The sequence below is a fragment of the Cibotium barometz genome, chromosome 55 (assembly GCF_041138505.1).
Source record: "Cibotium barometz isolate CiBa-2024 chromosome 55, ASM4113850v1, whole genome shotgun sequence".
In the NCBI taxonomy this organism is placed as follows: Eukaryota; Viridiplantae; Streptophyta; class Polypodiopsida; order Cyatheales; family Cibotiaceae; genus Cibotium; species Cibotium barometz.
The window spans coordinates 3,754,918-3,774,289 of record NC_141100.1 but is presented as its reverse complement, the minus strand read 5'-3'; the positions used below and the strand labels follow the sequence as shown (position 1 = coordinate 3,774,289).

Genomic DNA, 19,372 nt, shown 5'->3' with positions numbered 1-19,372 from the left:
ACGCATACTGAGGTATGTGAGGTCTACTTTGCATTGTGGACTATTTTATGAGACTGGGACAGAGATATGTGTACATGGGTACACAGATGCTGATTGGGCTGGTAGTATCTCAGATAGAAGATCTACCAGTGGATTCATGTTTTCTTTGGGGAGTGCTGCTATGACTTGGAGCAGCAAGAAGCAGCCTACGGTTGCTCTATCCAGTACAGAGGCCGAGTACAGAGGAGCTGCTATGGCAGCATGTGAGGTAGCTTGGTTGAGAAAGCTACTTGCAGATTTGGGTCTATCAGTGGATAGACAAGTTGTCATTTTCTGTGACAACATTAGCAGTATACAGTTGGCCAGGAACCCCCAGTCTTTCATGCTCGTACGAAGCATATAGAGGTCCACTACCATTTCGTCAGAGAGAAGGTCTTGGCAGGAGACCTCGACCTTATTTATGTCAGCATAGAGGATCAGGTAGCTGACATCTTCACCAAAGCATTGGGTACAGAGAAGCTCCACAGATTCAGGGCTTCGCTTCGCTTGGTGTACATGAGATGGAGTTGAGCTCGAGGGGGAGTGTTGAGATATCGAGCTCGTCTAGTGAGGCGGTGGACACTGATGACCCGCCTGGGGGATAGGCCCCACACTTACACCACTGGCATAGTTTGTAAGATCTTGGGTGATATGCGGCCAGTGGGATGACAGGCTGTGTGACAGCCATTCTAGAGACTGGCATAGTTATAGCGCCAGCTCATTTAGTTGGGTTCACACTATAGAGAACCCGTGTTACATGTATTGGTTGAGTACCTTTCATATTATGAGTACTCTTATCTTTGTATATGGTGTGTTGAGTGTTGAGTGAAGAAGAAGAAGACTTTCAGCCTCTCACCTTGTGTGTGTTCTCTATTAGGGTTTTGTGAGTGTGTGTGTGCTTGCAAGAGCTCAAGCTCTCTTCCCCCCTGCATCTTTTCATCTTTCACACCGTAGTAGTTGTAAGGGCTTTGGGTCAAACTCGTACATAATTGTAGCATGCATCACAATTATCCTATCACTAAGCATGCATGAGCATAACCAAGCCTCCATTGTCCTGAAATTGTATATCATGGGTACATTGGAAATTAGACCTGTATTTCATGGGTACATAGGAAATTAGACTTGTATATCATGGGTATTAGACTTGTATTTCATGGGTACATAAGAAATTAAAATGCGTGGGCCAATGTAGGGAATCGGGATGAGCTTGGGTGGGGAATCGGGATGAGCTTGGGTGGACAAGGCCTTACCTAGCTATGTAGGGATGGGTTTCCAAGCTGAGATGGCCACTGTTGTCTGGCCCTTCCAACCCAACAGCATCCATCGATTGGAATCATCGTGGTCGGTATTGAAATCCTTGTGATAATGGTTCTTCACATGGAACTTGGATCTGGACATGACGGTGGGGCTGATGGGCAACTGCTCGAAGCCAGCCGCGAGCCTGCCACTGCTTGTACGTCTCGGGCCTGTCCACCCTCTCCACACCCTCGCAAGCCACGACGTTGAGAATGTGGTGGTACAGCCAGTCCCTCTATACAATCGTCCTCTCGGGGCTGTCGTCCCACGTTGTGTCCAGCATGTCGAACGTGTTGGAGAAAGACTAAAGGGCCTCTCGGAAGCGAGATACGAAGAAAGGCGTGTTGTATCCTGCACTCAACACGGCGCTAACGAGAAGGTCGGGATTGAGACTGCGCATCCTGCTAAGCAGCTTCTGGCGGGGGCTAGAAGCAACCACACTCTCGTCTAGGAGACGGTGGAGCCTCTTGATGCAGTTAACCACCAGCACCTCGCCTTGCCGGGGGTGGAGCGTGGCCAGCTCCGCCTCCTCCCACTCGCTCGCAGCTATGGCGTGGTATTGGAAGGGTACTCTGTAGGTCCTGGCGTACTCCGTCAATCGCTGGCCGGTGTCCTGCAGCACTCTCTGGGCCGGGATTGAGGCCGGGCTGAGGGATTTCAATGCCCGTGATGACCAGCAAAGGGGGTCCCCCTTTGCGGTCTGCCAGCGCATTGATCAAGTACGGCCATTGCAGACCGTAGAAAATACCGTAGTCCACAATGTGGAGGCGGGATGCCCCCTCCGCAGCCTTGAGGATGCTCTGGTTGGCGAAGTAGTGCGAGATCGTCAAGTAAGGGCACACCTCGTATGACAGCTTGAAGGCTTTGAGCATTTTGGCCACCGATGGCATGTTATTGGATGCGGCCGTGTACAGGCGGCCGCCCATGCCGCTCAGGCGGGCCACCAACGCCTCGCTGAAGTAGTGGGCCACGCGATGCAGCCCCCTTGCATTCGGAGAAGTGCCGCGTGAATCGTATGAGATAATATGAGGATGCCCCTTCATGGGAGAGGCAAAGATGGTGCACAACTGGTCTAAAAACCATGTCTACCTCTCCGGTTTGATGATTCCATCATCAGGGTTGATCTTGTGACTGGCAACGTACATCCTATAGGTAGCGGAGGACTTTTTGAAAATCATTCTATATTATATGTGCATATACTAGGAGGCTAACCCACATTAGGCTTGTAAGTATGGGAACAAGCTCTAGTGGAGCATGGGTTAGGGCTAGCCTTAAGGGTTGAGGTTAGGGTCAGGCATCCAAGGGTCACACATGGGAAATGGACAGTTTGAGGGCTGTCCTACATAATAGGGGCATGGGTGCAAGGGATAAAAGTAACTATCTTGAGGATCAGTTATAATACTACGTCCCCTTGAACAATTCGCATGCTTCACATACCTTATGCATACCATCAACCTCCTTAAACTTTGGCAAACCTGCAACAATATTTTGGGGTGCATAGACTTTGGGATCAGCATCACGTTCGGTGTTTTGTTTAATGAGTGTTAGTTCTCCTAGGCTTAGGTCCTCAAACAGGTTTATATCATATTGAAGAAAAGAGAGGGTTAGTGTAGACAAAAAGAGAGTCAGAGTTTGAGGAGGGGCTCGAGGAGTTACTGGCAAAATTGTCCCATCTCCGAGGCTCGCTCAAGGAGTAGGCGCATCTCGTCTGTGGGTTCTTGTGGTTGACTTTGTTCTTGAATGGCCAGTTGGTGTTCCAACTCTTGGATATGTGAGTCCTTAGTGTTGAGAAGGTTTGAAATAGCTATTTCTTTGACCATCCTGGCAGCATCCAGCTCCTCAAAGCACCTTGTTGCTTCTTCTTCTGCTCGTCTGGCAGTAGCCTCTCTTCCCTGAGCCTATGTAATCCTTTGAAATCTTTCTGCAGCCAATTTTTGACTTTCTTGTAGCTATTGTGTGACTTGCACCATAGCTTCTTGGTGTGTAATCATCATTCTTTGCATATATCAGACTAATTAGTGCTCATGGTGTCATTGACTGCTCTAATCTTCTTGGCATTTGCTTTGTTGATCTATTCTCTTTCTTGTTGTAATTGGCTCACTCTGTTTTTTGCTTCCTTCAGAGTTAAGGATAGTATATGGAGTTGGCTTTGTAGCTCTTCTTCCTTGGCTAGGGAGGGTGTGCTTGAGCTCCTATAGCTGCTGAGCATGGATAGCTGCTTGCTCCTAGTTATATGTGACTTCCTTCTGAAGTTGCTCTTTGGCTTGCTCCACCTGCGCTTTCAGATCTGTATTCTCTTTAATCCTTTGCACAATTGCTTGGCTTATAACCAGATTATTGTTTTTGAGTGCTTGGTATCTGGCTTCCTGTTCCTCGGTCGCCTTTAAGCTCTTTAGGATCACATCCTTAAAGAGCCACTAAATACAAGAAAACGACCACGGGATAAAGATACACCAAGTCCCAACAAAAGGAGACATCTGGAGGATGTTGATACCAAAAACATCCTTCCTACACAATTTGGATTATGAAATATTCTTTTAAGAAACTATGGAGGGACTGGATAAGCTCTTTGCCACAAGCTAGACTAGAAGGGGCCGCAGCAACAAGCACTTACCTTTGGGAGCAAGAACAATGGGTATGGCAGTCACATCTCCTCGCAATGCCACACTATGGAAGCAGGTTTAAGAAGAGGCAACCAACCAAGTACATACATTGCAAGAACACCTCACAATGGTAGAAGCAACCAATGCTTTGGTTCAGGCTCTGTCTCTGCAACCCCGCAAGTGTGTCGAACATTGTGGAATTCTTTAGGGGAGACAGATTCTTGAAGATTAATTGTGCCGAGCTTTGAGGAGGAGTCCGGTGCTATACTTACGTCCTCTCTTGATGCGTTTCCTCATCACTGATACTTGCTTCTTGCTACCCTAGTACTTCTTGGTACGACTTTATTTCTTGAGGTAGCTCGGCCTCAATCCTCTGTGTTTCTTCAACGACATCTGGTATGATTTCCCTCATCTTTTTTTTAGTCTTCTTTTTCATTCCTCTCTTGATCTCCTTCATTATCTCTTTAGTCTCCATGAGCATAGCTTGTCCTTCCTGCATTTCTATAGCTGTCAGTGTTGGTTGTTCAACAGAGTGCCAGTTGCATTCTTTCTTTTGGTTCTAGATTCGGGAGAGGCCTCTGAGCCACATGATTTAGTACCTGTGTCATAATGTACGGGTTGCAGATCTTCGACTGATGGGACTTTAGATAACTATCCATCTCTCTATGGTGGATGTAGTAGGCCCAATCATCCTCCTTTTCCTCATGCACCTTGGCTATTCTGTTTAGTGTCACCCTGCTGTACCCATCCACTGGCTTCACTTGCATTATTAGTGACATTTCCCTGCATGCTTTTCTTTGACTTCATCCCTGATATTTTCATATTCCGAGTTGTACGAGCTCTTCTTCAGCATCTAGGGGCATCTTTTCAAAGGTATGTGTATGTATTTTCACTGGTAGTGTAGTTGGAGATCCTCACATATCAAATCCTCTGTGATCAACACTTGCTCCGTGGTGCCATCTACTTTAGTCACTATCCCCCTCTTGGTGGCTTTGTCATGTCTTTATGTACTCCGCACATAGCTCAGTGTCTATCTTTCGAGGGAGAATCTGTGCCATCCGAGGCCCGAGGCCCACCTTCTCTAGCTTGTCTTTGACTTTGACATCTTCCAAAATCTGGAGGCACTCAGGGCTATGGTTCTGTAATGCCACCTTTCCATGTGCCATGTGGAGTTCTCTCCTAATTATCACACCATGGGATGCCTGGGTGTATTGACCCAGGTAGCTCAGCTTCGGGTCCCGTGTTGGTCTTTTCTTTCTGCTCTCACTGGAGATCCCATTGCACTGTCTTGTGTCATCGCGCAGGGATCTCTACAGCTTCCAGGTCGGCGGATGTTGTTGAGGTCGACATCTGTACATTGAGAAAAAAGTCACTCCATAGACTGGTGGGGGCATGTTCCTCGCCTTATTGTTTTTTTTTTCATTGGCAGTATCAAGGTTAATTTTGATGGGAAGTGTGTTAGTGGTGTGAGCAATTAACGAGGTATAAGTGATGTGCCATGATAGGGTCCAAATTCTCGTGATTGGGTTAAGCACCATGAAAGTGCAGGTGTTAAGGCCGTGAAGGGGAAATTTGTAAAAGTGCAGGCCCTGAAGGGTAGTCTCGTGAAATGGGGTAAACCCGTGAAGTTCAGTTCCATGAAAGTTAGTTACGTGAAATGGTGGAATTCTGTGAAAGTGTAGGCTGTGAAGGGTAATCCCATGAGATGGGGCAAACTCGTGAAAGTGCAGTTCCGTGAACTCGGGTAGTTTCGTGAAAGTTAGTTATACATTAAATGGTGGAATTCCGTGAAACTGCAGGCCATGAAGGGTAATCCCATGAAATGGGATAAACTCATGAAGTTTAGTTCCGTGAAGGGTAATCCCATGAAAGTGGTGTAGGCCGTGAAGGGTAATGAGATGGGATAAACCCGTGAAGTTGCAAGTTTTGGCTTTTAGCCGTGAAATTGTAGGTTTTTGGTGGCCGTGAATTAGTGGAGTTTTATTTTTAATTAATTTGATTTAATAAATGCATGATATTATTGAACTGCAAAAAGTAGGGTATGTGCATTGATAACGAAAGACAGTGTCTACAAGGGCAATCAATGATTTCAATTCTTGTAATTTTATGTTTACAAAGAAAGACATGAAAAGAAAGAAAACGCAAGGGAAAGGCACAAGCTCCCACCTCAAACCCGTATGTGTCAATTTTGCACTCGATGAAGTGAGGAGAAAAGTGATGAGAGAAGGGCTCGATGCTTGTGTTACGCACACGATGAATGGTGAATGCAAAATGATGAAAAAAGGAAGGAATTTAGATTTTATGGTGCAACCGTCAAACTGGGCGGCTGCCTTAATGAAGAATGCCATGTATCTTTCTACGATTGGTCTAGAAAAAGTAACCATTTCATGGCGTGAAGCCTTTTGGACCAATTCACGGCGTGAAGCCTTTTGGAACAGTTCATAGTGTGATCTACTTAGAATGTTTCACGGTGAGAACTGTTTTGTACCAGTACACGTCATGAACCTTTTTGGACCATGTGTGTGCAAGATTGATACCCTATATTTCTTTTCATGCTCAGACACTCAACCATGCATTCAAAGATTGGATGAAGTGAATGATACCCATTTTTACCTTGTATCTATTTTTTGAGTAATGGATATCTTCATCTTTTTATTGCCATGTAAACCAAGGTGGTACTTTGGCACTTCTGGGTAAGTGTTGTTGCAGGCGTTTTAACTCCAAGTGAGAGTGCTTGATTCTTCCCTCCACCCAACTGAATAGTGTTTCTACTGAGTCTTGTGGATTGGGGCTTGTATCAGTGTCTACTTGTTGCACCTTCTTTTTCTTCTTTTCAATATGCTTGTCCACTTCCTTGATTGAGGTGGTTACATGTATTGGTTTTGTTATTTTAAACCCATCCTATAGGTTTGGCTTCTTCCTCCACACTAGTGTTTGTGCACTCCTAGCATTGGTTTTAGTTGGGAGTTGGTTCTGAATGCCTTTACTACCTTTTTCTTTGTATTCGGAGGTGTTTGCACAATGGTGGCCATTGGGTGGAGTTTGGGCACCCATACTATTGAATTCCCTTGGTAGTAATAACCTTATGCCATTAGCAAGTCCTTTCGAACCCATTGCGAAGGCTTTGCAAAGTTTGTTTGCAGTACCCCCAACTTACCTGTGAAGACCATTTATGTCCCTTGTCTCCTCTTTGAACCTTTCTTGTTGATTTCTTATTGGACACCCTTCTTATCCTTGTAGAGCTGGTTTCCAAGTTGACCCTTAGGGACCCACTGCAATGCACCCTATGACTTGGGCTATTTTTTGCATAGGGATTGCAGAATTGATGCCTTTTTTGCTTGGTGTTTCTATATCCTCAATCATGGCCTGCTTCCCTGTGTTTATCGGGATCCATAAGAGTATGGAAATGACATTGTTTCCCTTGTTCAGCAGTGTTGTCCTCTTCTCCCATTGCATATTACAGTTGTTGGTGCAAATCCAAGATCATTCTAGGATCATTTCCTCCTCCATCAAATGTGCAGGCATGACAAACACCTTTCCAACCAAGGAATTATTTCTAATGGAAACATTAACACATAGAAATCCCTCATCTTTTGTAGTTTTCAAGTGCACACTGCGTACTTGTGCATTGGTGGTTTCAAGGTGCAATTTATCTAAGGCTACCCATTTCTCATATGAGATCAGGGTTATGACTTGATCCTGTATCTTTCAATGCAATGCTCGTTTTGCTGCATGACATTTAGTCGTAGATATTCCCACCCTAAGTCGTGATGGCTCAATGTTCAGTTCATCTTCCGTCTAGGAGAGTTAGTGAAGCCATGTTCACATGCAACATTCTCTTCTGGAGTATCTGTTTGGCCTTAGCCTCCCTTGCCTTAGCCTCTTCTTGAGCTTGTTGGATTTTTTCTTTTGCGAGATCCTTCCATTGTTTTAAAAGATGTTCTTGCAAGAGCATCTCTTGGGTCAGTGGTCCAAAATATTTTTTAAGTTTGCTACCATTGACGTAGCCCTCCATTTGTACACCCTCAATTGTCTCAATTCTAACTGACCCCTGAGGTGTGATCTCGAACACTTGGAAGGGTCCTAGACCTCTGTACTTGAGTTTCTTTTTTTTGGTGCTCCCTACACCATACATGAGGACAAGGTCCCCCATTTCCAGTTCTTTTTGTTTTAAGTTATTGTCAAACCAATGTTTTCTTCATATTTTTTCAATTTGTTTTCTTCTAGTGCTAACTATCTTTGATCATTTCCTTCTCAGATGAGGTTCTATTTGTAAGAGTTGTGGCCATGTGATGTTGGGATATTTAGTGCTCACATCAGAGATAAGATTATAGGGCTTAGAACCTTTACCTAGTACGAAGTCCTCCATATTGATCTTCCTTCTTGGTCTCTGAACTTTCTTGCTTGTTCCTTCAAGGCCCTTGCTTCCCCTCCTCTTGGTGTCTGATTCTTCATCTTTGGCCTCTTCTTGAACTCTTGCCCTTTTGATTGGCACGGCATCCATCTCTTCTATCATTTCTTCGCCTTCAAGAAAGTCTCCAAGCACTAACACATTCATTGTCCTCTCTTCTCCTTGTGGTAGAGGTGGAATGCCAGCTAGTTGTTGAGAGGGTGGTTGTCGTTGAAGAAGTTGGGGTATTTGGGGAGCTTGAGGAGGACATGGCTGTTGTTGAGGTTGCACGGACCTTTGTGGTGGATAAATGTCACCTGGGATCCTTTTTGGATATGGGAAATTATACATTCCATTCCATCTCTCATTGCAATTGTAACAAATATATTCTTGTGCTTGCCTTCTTTGTGCTCGACCTTCCCGAGGTGGCTGTGTCCTAGGTGCTTGGATTAGGTTTTGGGTGAGTTGGTCCAGCTGCTTAGTTAGCTTTTGGAGAAGATCTTGTTGTGTAGTGCCTCCCACACGTGCAGATGGTGCTCTAGGTAGAGGTGGATCTTGAGACTGACTCTCCCCCATCTCCCCTATTTCTCTATCTATCTTAAACTTTTTGTTTTAATACCTCAATTTGCAATCTTTACCCCTTCCTACCTCTAGTGCAATCTCAAACGTTGGAGGGATCTTTGACTCTACTTTCTCCTTAAGTGGAGGGAAAAGACTCTATCCCTCTTGAGGAAGTTAGGAGAAACTTCATTCTCCCCTAAGGCAGCAACCAATCTAGCACATAAATTTTCGAACTTGGCTTCATGTGAAGAGAAATCTTAAAGAGACAATTGCATGTGTTGCAATCATTGTTGCAATCATTGTTGCCATGCGATGCAATTAGTCTGGTTTCATCAAGTTTCTCTAAATCGAATAGCCTTTCAGCTAATGTATTTTTCGTCAAACATTCTTGCACTGTAATTCTCAAACTTGAAACTAAGTATTCCATAGGCATTACTGCCTCAACACCATAAGCTAGACGGAAGGGAGTGTATCCCATTGCTACCTTATACGATGTTCGGTATGCCCATAAGACTGTTGCTAGCTTATGATCCCAATCCATTCGACTTGCTTCCAAGGTTTTTGTCAAGATAGTACACAAAATCTTGTTTGTACTCTCTGCTTAACCATTAGCCTGTGGATAATAAGGTGATGACTTCTGGTGGATTACAAGGAATCTAGCAAGTAAGTAATCAATCACCTCATTAATGAAATGTGAACCGTGATCACTGCCTAACTCTAATGGGCATCGAATCTCAAAATAATTTTCTCATATAAGAACTTTGCTATTGTTTATGCATCAACTTGCTTAGAGGCTCTCGCTTCTACCCATTTTGTGAAATAATCTGTGGTGCCACGATTACATTTCAGGCTTGTGATGGATGCACCGTTGGACTAATAGGTCCAACAAAATCAATCCCCCATTTCTTGAAAGGTTGTCTTACAAATGAGAGGGGTGAGTGGCATCCTGTCCCTTTGTTGAGGGATAAACTCTATGGCATCCTCGGACAATGTAGGCCACCATAGTCCTGCTTCTTGTGAAGAACCTTGCAAGCCAAAATCTCTCCAGCAAAATGTCCTCCGGAAATCCCTGAATGTGCTTCATCAATATCGTGAGACGAACTCATCTTCTCTCACGTATCTCCTTAGGACATTGTCCTTACCTAGCTTGTAAAGTTCTCTCGCAATTAATTGATACAATTAATTGATAAGGTGCAGCAAACTTAATAAGCCGCCACATTTTATCTTTGTTCAAGGGTTGTTCTTCCGGAAAACCATAAGCTAGATAATCGGATATTTCCTCGGTCCATTCAAGCACCATGTCCAGTTTGAACAAACAAGGATAAGGGAGGTCATCACATTAATGCCAGCTGTCGATTCCCCATTTGGAATTCTTGACATATGATCGGCTAACACATGCTGTGTTCCCTTTCTCACCGTAAAGTCAAATTCCAATAGTAATAGCAACCAGCGTGTGATTCTTCCCATCGTGGTGCAAGGCTTGTTCACCAAATATAATAAAGGCCTAATGGTCCAAGAAAAACATGAATTTGTTGGTTAATAAGTAATGTCGATACTTCTTGACTGCATAAACCATGGCCAACCCTTCTCGCTTTGTTGTAGTAGTATAATTCACCTCTACGTCATTCAATTGGCAGCTGGCAAAGCAAACTGAGTAGTCCAATTTGAACTCACCAGGCTGTGCCAATACGCATCAAAGTTTGATGCATTGATATGCACATGAAATATAAGGTCCCAATTAGGTGGTCTTAGAATTGGCGTGCTAGCCAATGCTTACTTCAATCTATCATATGCTTGCTAGCATTCCTCAGTCCATTCAAAGACAATGAGTAGCTTATATAATGGCTTGGCGATTTTAGGATAGAAGATTATGAAGTGGCGGTAATATCCAATGTGGCCCATAAATCTTTTCACACCTTTGTAATTAGTGGGTGGTGGCAGTTCCAAGATCAACCTAGCCTTACTGCCATCTATGGATATACCATTCTTAGAGACAATGTGTCCCAATATCACACTATGTTTGACCCAAAATTGACACTTTAAAGGGTTTAAGGATATCCGATACAATTGACATTGCTCAAACACCTTCCTTAAGCAAGCTAGATGGTCTATCCATCGAGAGTGTGCACACAGATCATCAATGAATACCTCCAGCCACTTCTACAAGTAGTCTTTATAGGCTGTGCACATTAATCGTTGGAATGTTACTGGGGCATTGGTGAGACCGAAAGGCATGACTTTGTAAGTAAATATTTAGGATTCATCTGGTATGGTTTTTGCCTGGTTGGTCTTGATCCTTCCATGATTGGAATTGTATGTTGTACTACCTTAGGTAGTTCACCCTTCATCTCTTTGTAGTTCCAGGCAAAACAATCCTTAAAATCCTTAAGGAGAGTGACTAGCTCATTTTCTTTAACTGGAGTCTAGTCCTTAGCGATATAAACAGGTTTGGCTTCCTCCCCTGGTCTCGTAATATCAACATGTCCGATTCCCTTTCCCTTGTTGGTTTGTTTCTTGGATACATTGTATCCCTCACCAAGTTATCCCTTAACTTGGCTTCGTGAAGTCGTTGACACTCTTATAATAGGGCCATGGATTTTTTGAGCTTCCTTATCTCCTCTTCGGCATTTGGGTATTCACCAACTCCTTTAAGGGTTGATGGTATTTTCCCTTGCATCTCTTGGTCAATCCCTTTTTGTTTGACCGCTTGATCCCTTTCTTCTCTTGACTGGGTGGATCTGGTGTCGATCGTATCTTCTTCAAATCCATCTTGGATTGTGACTCTGGTGTCACCCTTACCCACTTTTTTCACCCTCCTTATCCTACCAGTTCTGGAAGTGGTTGCATCTATTGGGTTCTTCCCTTTGTCCCTTAATTGGTCATAAGCTTGTGTCAGGACATTAAGTGGCATGATATTTCTAGGCTGCACACTAATGGTCTGGATGGTGGCCTAGCTAGAAGTGAAAGTTGAACCACTTGCACGGTATGGACAATCTTTGATCAAATGATCAATCCCACATTTAGTACAAGTAAGTACTGGCATGTCATTGGGTAGAGCAGTCAATTGTTGGGGTTGGTGCGTATAAACCACATTCTTGTTTGGACATTCAAAGATTCGATGTAGTCCACCGTAACTAAAACATTCAAAGATTCGATGCAGTCCACCGTAACTAAAACATTGTAGTGGTCTTCTCCTCATGTTTGATTTTATGTCCTTACCCTTCCACTGTACTATGGTTTGAAACACAAGTACTGGCATGTTATTCTGTAGGACATGGAATTCTCGTGCAATCTCCGCAGCTTCCTCATAGTACTCACCACCACTGAGCTCTACTTCACTCACCATATCCATATCTTCTGATGGCTCTTCAATCAATACTTGGTTGATTTTATCCTATGGTGGTTGTGGTGGGAGAACAGTTGGCGATAGAGGTGAAGTGCCATGTACCCGAAACATCCCCCTAGGTAAATAGGAAGAGTTTGGCTATCCTGAAGGTGCAGTGATTCAGGTAGTGCTAGTAAGGCCAATGGAGCTCTAGGTTCCGGCAAAACTGTGCTACTATTTGGAACCTTGTATATCTGCACATGGAGGTGTCATGATTTCCTAATTTTACACAGTGTGCACAATAGAGTAGTGACCTTGCTCTTAACTGGCCTAACCTTGTACGCCTAATGTTATAAAGGCAACCTATGTCCAATACCACTTATTCCAATTTTTTTTCATAGTTGGTATTGAGGGAGGGTATTAAAAGACTAAGGTTATGTAAAAGGGGAGGAGAAGGGTATGTGTATGAATGGACTTATGGTCCACTAGCTCACCTACTTAAAGGTGGAGCTAGAAGGCATTTCATTAAGCATGAAGCTTAGTTGTATTTTAAGCAACTTAATAAGAAAGATCTTTTCTTGTATTTTGGGGTCTCTCTCCTCCACATGTTTGATCTAGCATGAGCACCACAAATTTCATAAAAGAACTTCCTTAACCTTAACCCAACAATACCAGGTTCGTGTGAGTTAGTTTTGATTAAGGTGTGAAATTACATAAACAGCTCATGCCGTGAAGGGAAAAGGTTTCGTGTCGTGAAATGAAAATGGTTCACACCATGAAGGGATCTGAAATAGTTCACGTCGTGAAATAAAGATGGTTCATGCCGTGAAATGCAATTAGTTCACATCGTGAAATGCTCTAAAATAGTTCATGTCATGAACGTTTTCTGCTACTTCACAATTCTTAATTTTGTCAGACCTACGGTGTCAGAGGTGTCAGGATAAGGCTACCTATTTTTGGCAAGGTAATCTCGTGAATTGCGGAGATGATGCCAGGAGCGTTTCACAGCTGCAGAAAACGTTTCACATCAACAGTCTCTTGCAGTTTCACGTGGGAAATTCCCGCGTGTCGAGTGAGATGAATTTGGGTGCAAAATCCTTATCCAAATGCTTCTAGATGATTGTGCCATGCATAAGGAATGTAATACGAGTGCAAGACACAATCAATGGCTCCTTAGTTTTTTAATTTTTGTAAATTTTTGAAAAGAAAGAAAAATAGAACATCACCCTGCTCATTCATGCTAAACGATTCTGGTGATGCAAATATCCAAATTGACTAGAAAAAACAGTGGAGCCCTCTTCCAAGACCACTCCACCACACAAATACACAACAAAAACGACCAATTTCTCATAATTTATCACTTCCACTCAAACCTTGTCCATTCATTTCCTACACAATGCACTACCAGAATGCAAAGGCAATGATGAATCTTATGTAATGGGAGTTGAAACTTACAGAGGATGGAAGAAACAAAGGTGTTTCGCTGGTAGCAGCACCAAAAATGTTATGGGCTACCACACCTCCAAGAGGCAACTCAATGCATTCACCTAAGGGAAGAGCAATAGAACACAATTGTGTCCCTTGAGGTCTCCAAGCTCACTTGAGAAGCTCCAATCCTCCAAGCTCCACCTCCACGCTGTCATCGTAGAGTCGCTCACACCACCACATAAGGCAATTACTCTCTCTCACTCCTCAACACAAGAATGCAACATACAAGTATAGAGGAGGCACAAGTGCTAGAATGCTCTCTCTCAATCTATGTCTCAAGGCAAAAGCAAGAGCTCTAAATAGCACAAAGGGGGATTGTGTCCATTCATTATGAGAAAATGCCTTATATAGAATTGGCCCTAATTCACACTTGGGTGCCCAAAACTTACTTAACTAAGGCCTTGGGTGGCCAATATCTCATAATGTACAACTTTTATAGTGCCTTTGCATGACACTTATTAATGTCCTCAAATGGAGGAGCATATTTGTTAATCCAAAATGGGATTAACACATATAAGCTTTTTCTCTTGCGCCTCTTCACTCCATTGTGCATTCTCCATGCATACCCTCAACTACCCTACCCAATCGTATCAGCTATTCACCATGCAATAGTCCTAACAGCAGCTAATAACAACTAGTGATGAATGCGCAGATATCCATGCAAGAATCCCCTATTTCCTAAGGTTCCTAACCATACCCAATTTGTTATTTTCTCTCTTGGGGTTGGGGTGAGCATCTCCATTGAGCATATCCCCTTGGCCATAAAAAATCCTATCATATTTTGACAAACCCCATTATGGTTAGAGCATTTATGCTCAACTAGATGCTATGGCCTCCTTGAAACAATCCTTAGCAAAACATACATCCAAGTCCCAACAAGCTTCTTCATGTTCTTCTGTAGGCAGTGGCATCAGTAGGTAAGCTTACATCTATTGTTTCTAAATCTTTTTGAACTATAATGATTCTGCACCAATTTGGCTTTAATTTGTAGCCATTATCTCTCTTTGAATGGAGTTGATCATCCAAATTTATAAGCTAATAATTACCATTCTCAAAAATGTGAATAACCTTGAAGGGACCTTCCCATTTAATTTGGAACTTAGTTTGGAAAGTGTTATCCGATTTGCTATTGTACCTAAGCACCAGATCTCCCTCTTTGATGTCTTTATCCTTAACTATCTCATTGAAAAGCTCAGCTCTTCTATTGCTTAACTAAAGGTAGTGGTCCAAAGCTTCTTCTCTAGCCAACTTACAGCTCCTGAATATCCATCAACCTTTCTTCATACTCATCTAAGCTCCTTGCCTGTGCTGATGTTTTAGAAGAAATTACAAACTCGGAATTTCAACTTTAATGGGAATCAAAGCTTCCTTCCCAAAAACCAGGTGGTAAGGTGAAAACTCTATAGCTATCCTATATAAGCCCATAGAGCTGAGGATACATGTAAGCCCCATTGCTTAGGATGTTCTTTCAGACACTTGGTTAACATGGTGCAAAACTCTCCATTGAATCTCTCAACCAACCCCCATTACATTGTGGATAGTAAGGAGTTGAAAATATGTGTGTGATATGTAACTTCTACATAAGCTCTTGTACAATCTGGCCTCTGAAACCAGGCTCTTTGTCTATCAACAACTCTAAAAGCATACCAAATCTTACACAAATGTCCTCAAAAACAAACCTGGCCACTTCTTTAGCAATAATATTCTTCACACATCTAGCCTTAGCCCATCTAGTTAAATAATCCACTCCAATTAAGATGTAGTTCTTGCCCCTTACATTTTGGGTAGAGGAACAATTTCATCTAAACCCCACTTTTCAAAATCTCCATATGAAATAATGGTTTTCCTTAATTCATTATGTAGCACCCTTTTACCTTGTTTTTGATCAGGCTCAAATATTCTACACCAATTATAAATATCTTTCCTCAAACTAGGCCATACATAACCTGCAGCCAGCTAGAATCTTCCACAAAGTTAGCTTCAGGGCAAAGTGCCCTCCACATACCCCTTCATGGCATGAAGCCATTATGGCAAAGATCTCTTCTCTGGTTGGAACCCTTCTCAGAATCAAATCCTTTCACTTCACGTAAAGTTGAGCATTTACAACATTGTATTGCAAAGCCCTCCTTATGAAGCCTTTTTTTTTTGGACAAGCTTGAAGGCACAAGACCTGTATGCAAAAAGTCTTCAATTTCTTGTAAACTCTCCCTTCCAACATAACTAGGATGGGTTATAGTCATGGCATATACATCCAAATCTTTTCCTAACACCCCTTTTGTTGATGTACCTGCTGCTGCAGCCTAGTTTAATTATCTCTTCACATGTTGAATCTGTACCTCTTGAAATATCTATAGAATTCTTCTTATTTGAAAGCACCATTCTTTCAACTTGGGATTCTTGGCCTTCTAGACAGTTTGAAGCTGCCTAATGACCAATAAGCTATCTCCTTTGATAACAAGCTTGCTAATTCCTCTCTTAAGACACTTTTGAAGTCGATACTCTAAAGTGGCATACTTAGCTTCATTGTTGGTCTGCACTTGCAACTTAATGACTTCTTGACATACTATTGCACCTTCTAGATCCAACAAGACAACTCCTCTACTGGCTACCCCTGAGCTTCTCTTAAAAGCTCCATCAAAAAATAGAGCAAAAGCATTTGACAGATTTGCTTCAAGGTCTTTCTATCTGGGAACTTTCTTCTTCATCATCTCACAGTCTCTTCCCTTAATACCAAAGGATTTTGTCTATATGTTAAGATATCTGCCAGTGTAGCCCTTGTGCTATCCTCAACTATACAAGTGAATTGAAACTCTTTTAGCTTAACCAACCATTTAAAAAATCTCTTAGATGGAAGATCAGACTGAATCAAATGAGGAAGTAGAGAGTAATGGGTTAGTATTGTGAAAGGCTTTGGAAGTAAATAAGATCTAAATTTTATTAGAGAAAATACCATAGACACCATCACTAGCTCTGTTTCAGAATAAGTCCTTTATCCTAATGTCTTTGTTCTGCTAACAAAACATACTAGCCTCATATAGGAATGATCCCTTCCCTATTGTAATAGTATTGCACCTATAGCATCTTCTCCCACACTAGGAAAAAACTGTTTACTCCAGTTAGGGGTCATGGCCAATGGCAAAGTGCTCAGAATTTCCTTAACTTGCAGAAATGCCTCCTCTTCCTTGTCTTTCCACACAAAGGGATCCCTTTGGGATGCTTGTTGCAATAGATATAAAGCCTGAGACAGAAGATAAATGAATCTGGCAAGGTATCTTACCTTATGTGTGAATGTCAACTACTGCTTTGCATCTTGAGGAGACTCCATCTGGGAACTTTCTTCTTCATCACTATCTCTTCCCTTAATACCAAAGGATTTTGTCTATATGTTAAGATATCTACCATTGTAGCCCTTGTGCTATCTTCAACTATACAAGTGAATTGAAACTCTTGTAGCTCAACCAACCATTTACATAATCTCTTAGATGGAAGATCAGACTGAATCAAATGAGGAAGTAGAGTATAATGGGTTACTATTGTGAAAGGATTTGGAAGTAAATAAGATCTAAATTTTCTTAGAGAAAATACCATAGACACCATCACTAGCTCTATTTCAGAATAAGTCCTTTATCCTAATGTCTTTGTTTTGCTAACAAAATATACTGGCCTCATATAGGAATGATCCCTTCCCTATTGTAATATTATTGCACCTATGGCATCTTCTCCCACACTAGGATTTACAAAAAACTGTTTACCCCAGTCAGGGGTCATGACCACTGGCAAAGTGCTCAAAATTTCCTTAACTTGCAGAAAAGCCTCCTCTTCCTTGTCTTTCCACACAAAGGGATCCCTTTGGGATTCTTGTTTGCAATGGATATAAAGCCTAAGACATAAGATAAATGAATATAGCAAGGTATCTTACCTTATATGTGAATGTCAACTCCTGATTTGCATCTTGAGGTGACTCCAATAAGAGAAAAGCTTCTACTTTTGTAGGCTTTGCCTCAATCCCATTCTCAAAAACCACATTTCCAAGTAGAATTACCTTGGCCTGAGCTAAATGAAATTTTTTAGGATTCAACTGACCACCCAGATCATCCTGCCTCTTTAGAGCCATCCTCAGGTTCTCACATAAAGAACCCATCTTCCACTGTAGATACAGAAATCATCAATAAACACTCTGAGGAAGGACCCCAAATATGGCTCAAACACCATATTCATAAACCTTTGGAAAGTAGCAGGGGCGTTTGTAAGCCCAAAGGGCATAACCATGTATGCAGAACACCTCCATGGGGTAATGAAAGTGGTTCTCTTTTGATCTTCTAGGAAAATTGAAATTTGGAAGTAAAACTTGAATATCCATCACAAACACTATATCTCTCATGCCCATCTACACTATCTAAAATCTCATCTTGGAAGGGCAGTGGATAGTGATCTCTCTTAGTTACATCATTTAGAGGCTTAAAGTCTACACAAACTCTCCACTTCCCAATCTTCTTGGGAGTGATAACTATTGGAGAAGCCCTCTCAGAATTGTCAGTTAGGAAGATGAACCCTGCTTTCAACAGTTTTTTTACCTCCTATCTCAATACCTATTGCTGCACAACTCCCAATATTCTCAATTTATGCATAATTGGTTTGGCCTCTATCTTCAATTGTATTTCATGTTGCATAGCTGACAACCCCCTAACTTGAGTATAAGAGGAAATGAATAGATCTAGAAATTGTGTAACATAGTCAGATACTCTTGCCTCTCAACCACTGCTAGATCCTTGGCAAGCATTTTCTGTAAGACTTCCGCCTTATCTGACTACAATTCATCCTTAGCTTTCACCTTCTTCCCTTCATTTGCACATAGCTGTAGAGACATGCACATGAGGTCAAAATATGGCTCCAACAGTTGAAACTCCCCCTCATCATCCTCTGAGTTGAAACTCCAACAGTTGAAACTCCCCCTCATCATCCTCTGAGTTGTCCTCCTCTATTTTTGACTCCTTTGTGGAACTGGTTTCTTCATCGTCATCTTGGAATCAATTCCCTCCCCTTGGCCATGTCATATCTGACTTGTTTTCTGGTAGGCTGATACAACCCTAAGATAAGGTGTCCTCTCCACCAATCGTGTCCTACTCTCATTGATATTAGCCATGGTCTCCCTAGAATTAATGGATAAGCTTATGTTCTTGCTAGCATGACATGAACATCAAACTCAACTTCCTGCCCAAGAATAGTCACTTGTAGCCTTTTACCACTCTCAAACATCTGACTTTTGCATTATTTTCCATTCTAAATCTAAACTCGTAAGGTGCAATCACTTTTAGCCTTAAGGCCTCCATAGTCTGATGGGTCATTACACAAACCTGGGCACCACCATCAATGTACACCTTGGGAACTTTAAACTTGTTTACCCAAGCATCCACAATAGGTGAAAGATCCATGCCCCCTCCGCGTAACAAATTCGGGGGTGCTAGCAGCAGAAGTAGCACTTCTTGCGCAGGGCAGAGCCTCTCACTTGGGGCCTCGCCCACCACGGATATCCGGACAAGAGACTAATCCCTCGGTTCTTCCAAAATCGAACTTGAAAAAACTTCCCTCACCGAATAGACATAGGCGATTCCTCCAGGATATTTTATTCTAACGTAGTCAAGGTCATCACTAGCCAAACTAATCCGACCAAACCCGTAAGTCTCACGGTCA

At 42.4% G+C, this 19,372-nt stretch overlaps 1 protein-coding gene and 1 pseudogene across 1 annotated transcript; both read right to left on the bottom strand.

The window, feature by feature from the left end:
* Positions 1-1,272: 1,272 nt before the first annotated feature.
* LOC147607264 (scarecrow-like protein 14) lies at positions 1,273-2,357 on the bottom strand (annotated as a pseudogene).
* Positions 2,358-16,733: 14,376 nt separating this feature from the next.
* Positions 16,734-19,113, bottom strand: LOC147607263 (uncharacterized). The gene is made up of 3 exons (XM_086790440.1): positions 19,036-19,113; positions 17,601-17,828; positions 16,734-16,919 (listed from the first exon to the last, which is right to left on the bottom strand). The coding sequence occupies exons 1-3, from the start codon at positions 19,111-19,113 to the stop codon at positions 16,734-16,736; spliced, it is 492 nt and encodes a 163-aa protein (XP_086646566.1).
* Positions 19,114-19,372: the final 259 nt, after the last annotated feature.

What these genes read in the sequence shown, in the direction of transcription:
- LOC147607263 (XM_086790440.1), bottom strand. Translation starts at nt 19,113, where the DNA reads ATGGATCTTTCACCTATTGTGGATGCTTGGGTAAACAAGTTTAAAGTT. An exon ending in ACATTGATGGTGGTGCCCAG is followed by an intron (nt 17,829 to 19,035) that starts GTTTGTGTAATG and finishes CTGTATCTACAG; the next exon opens with TGGAAGATGGGTTCTTTATG. An exon ending in AGTTGACATTCACATATAAG is followed by an intron (nt 16,920 to 17,600) that starts GTAAGATACCTT and finishes CTTCTGTCTCAG; the next exon opens with GCTTTATATCTATTGCAACA.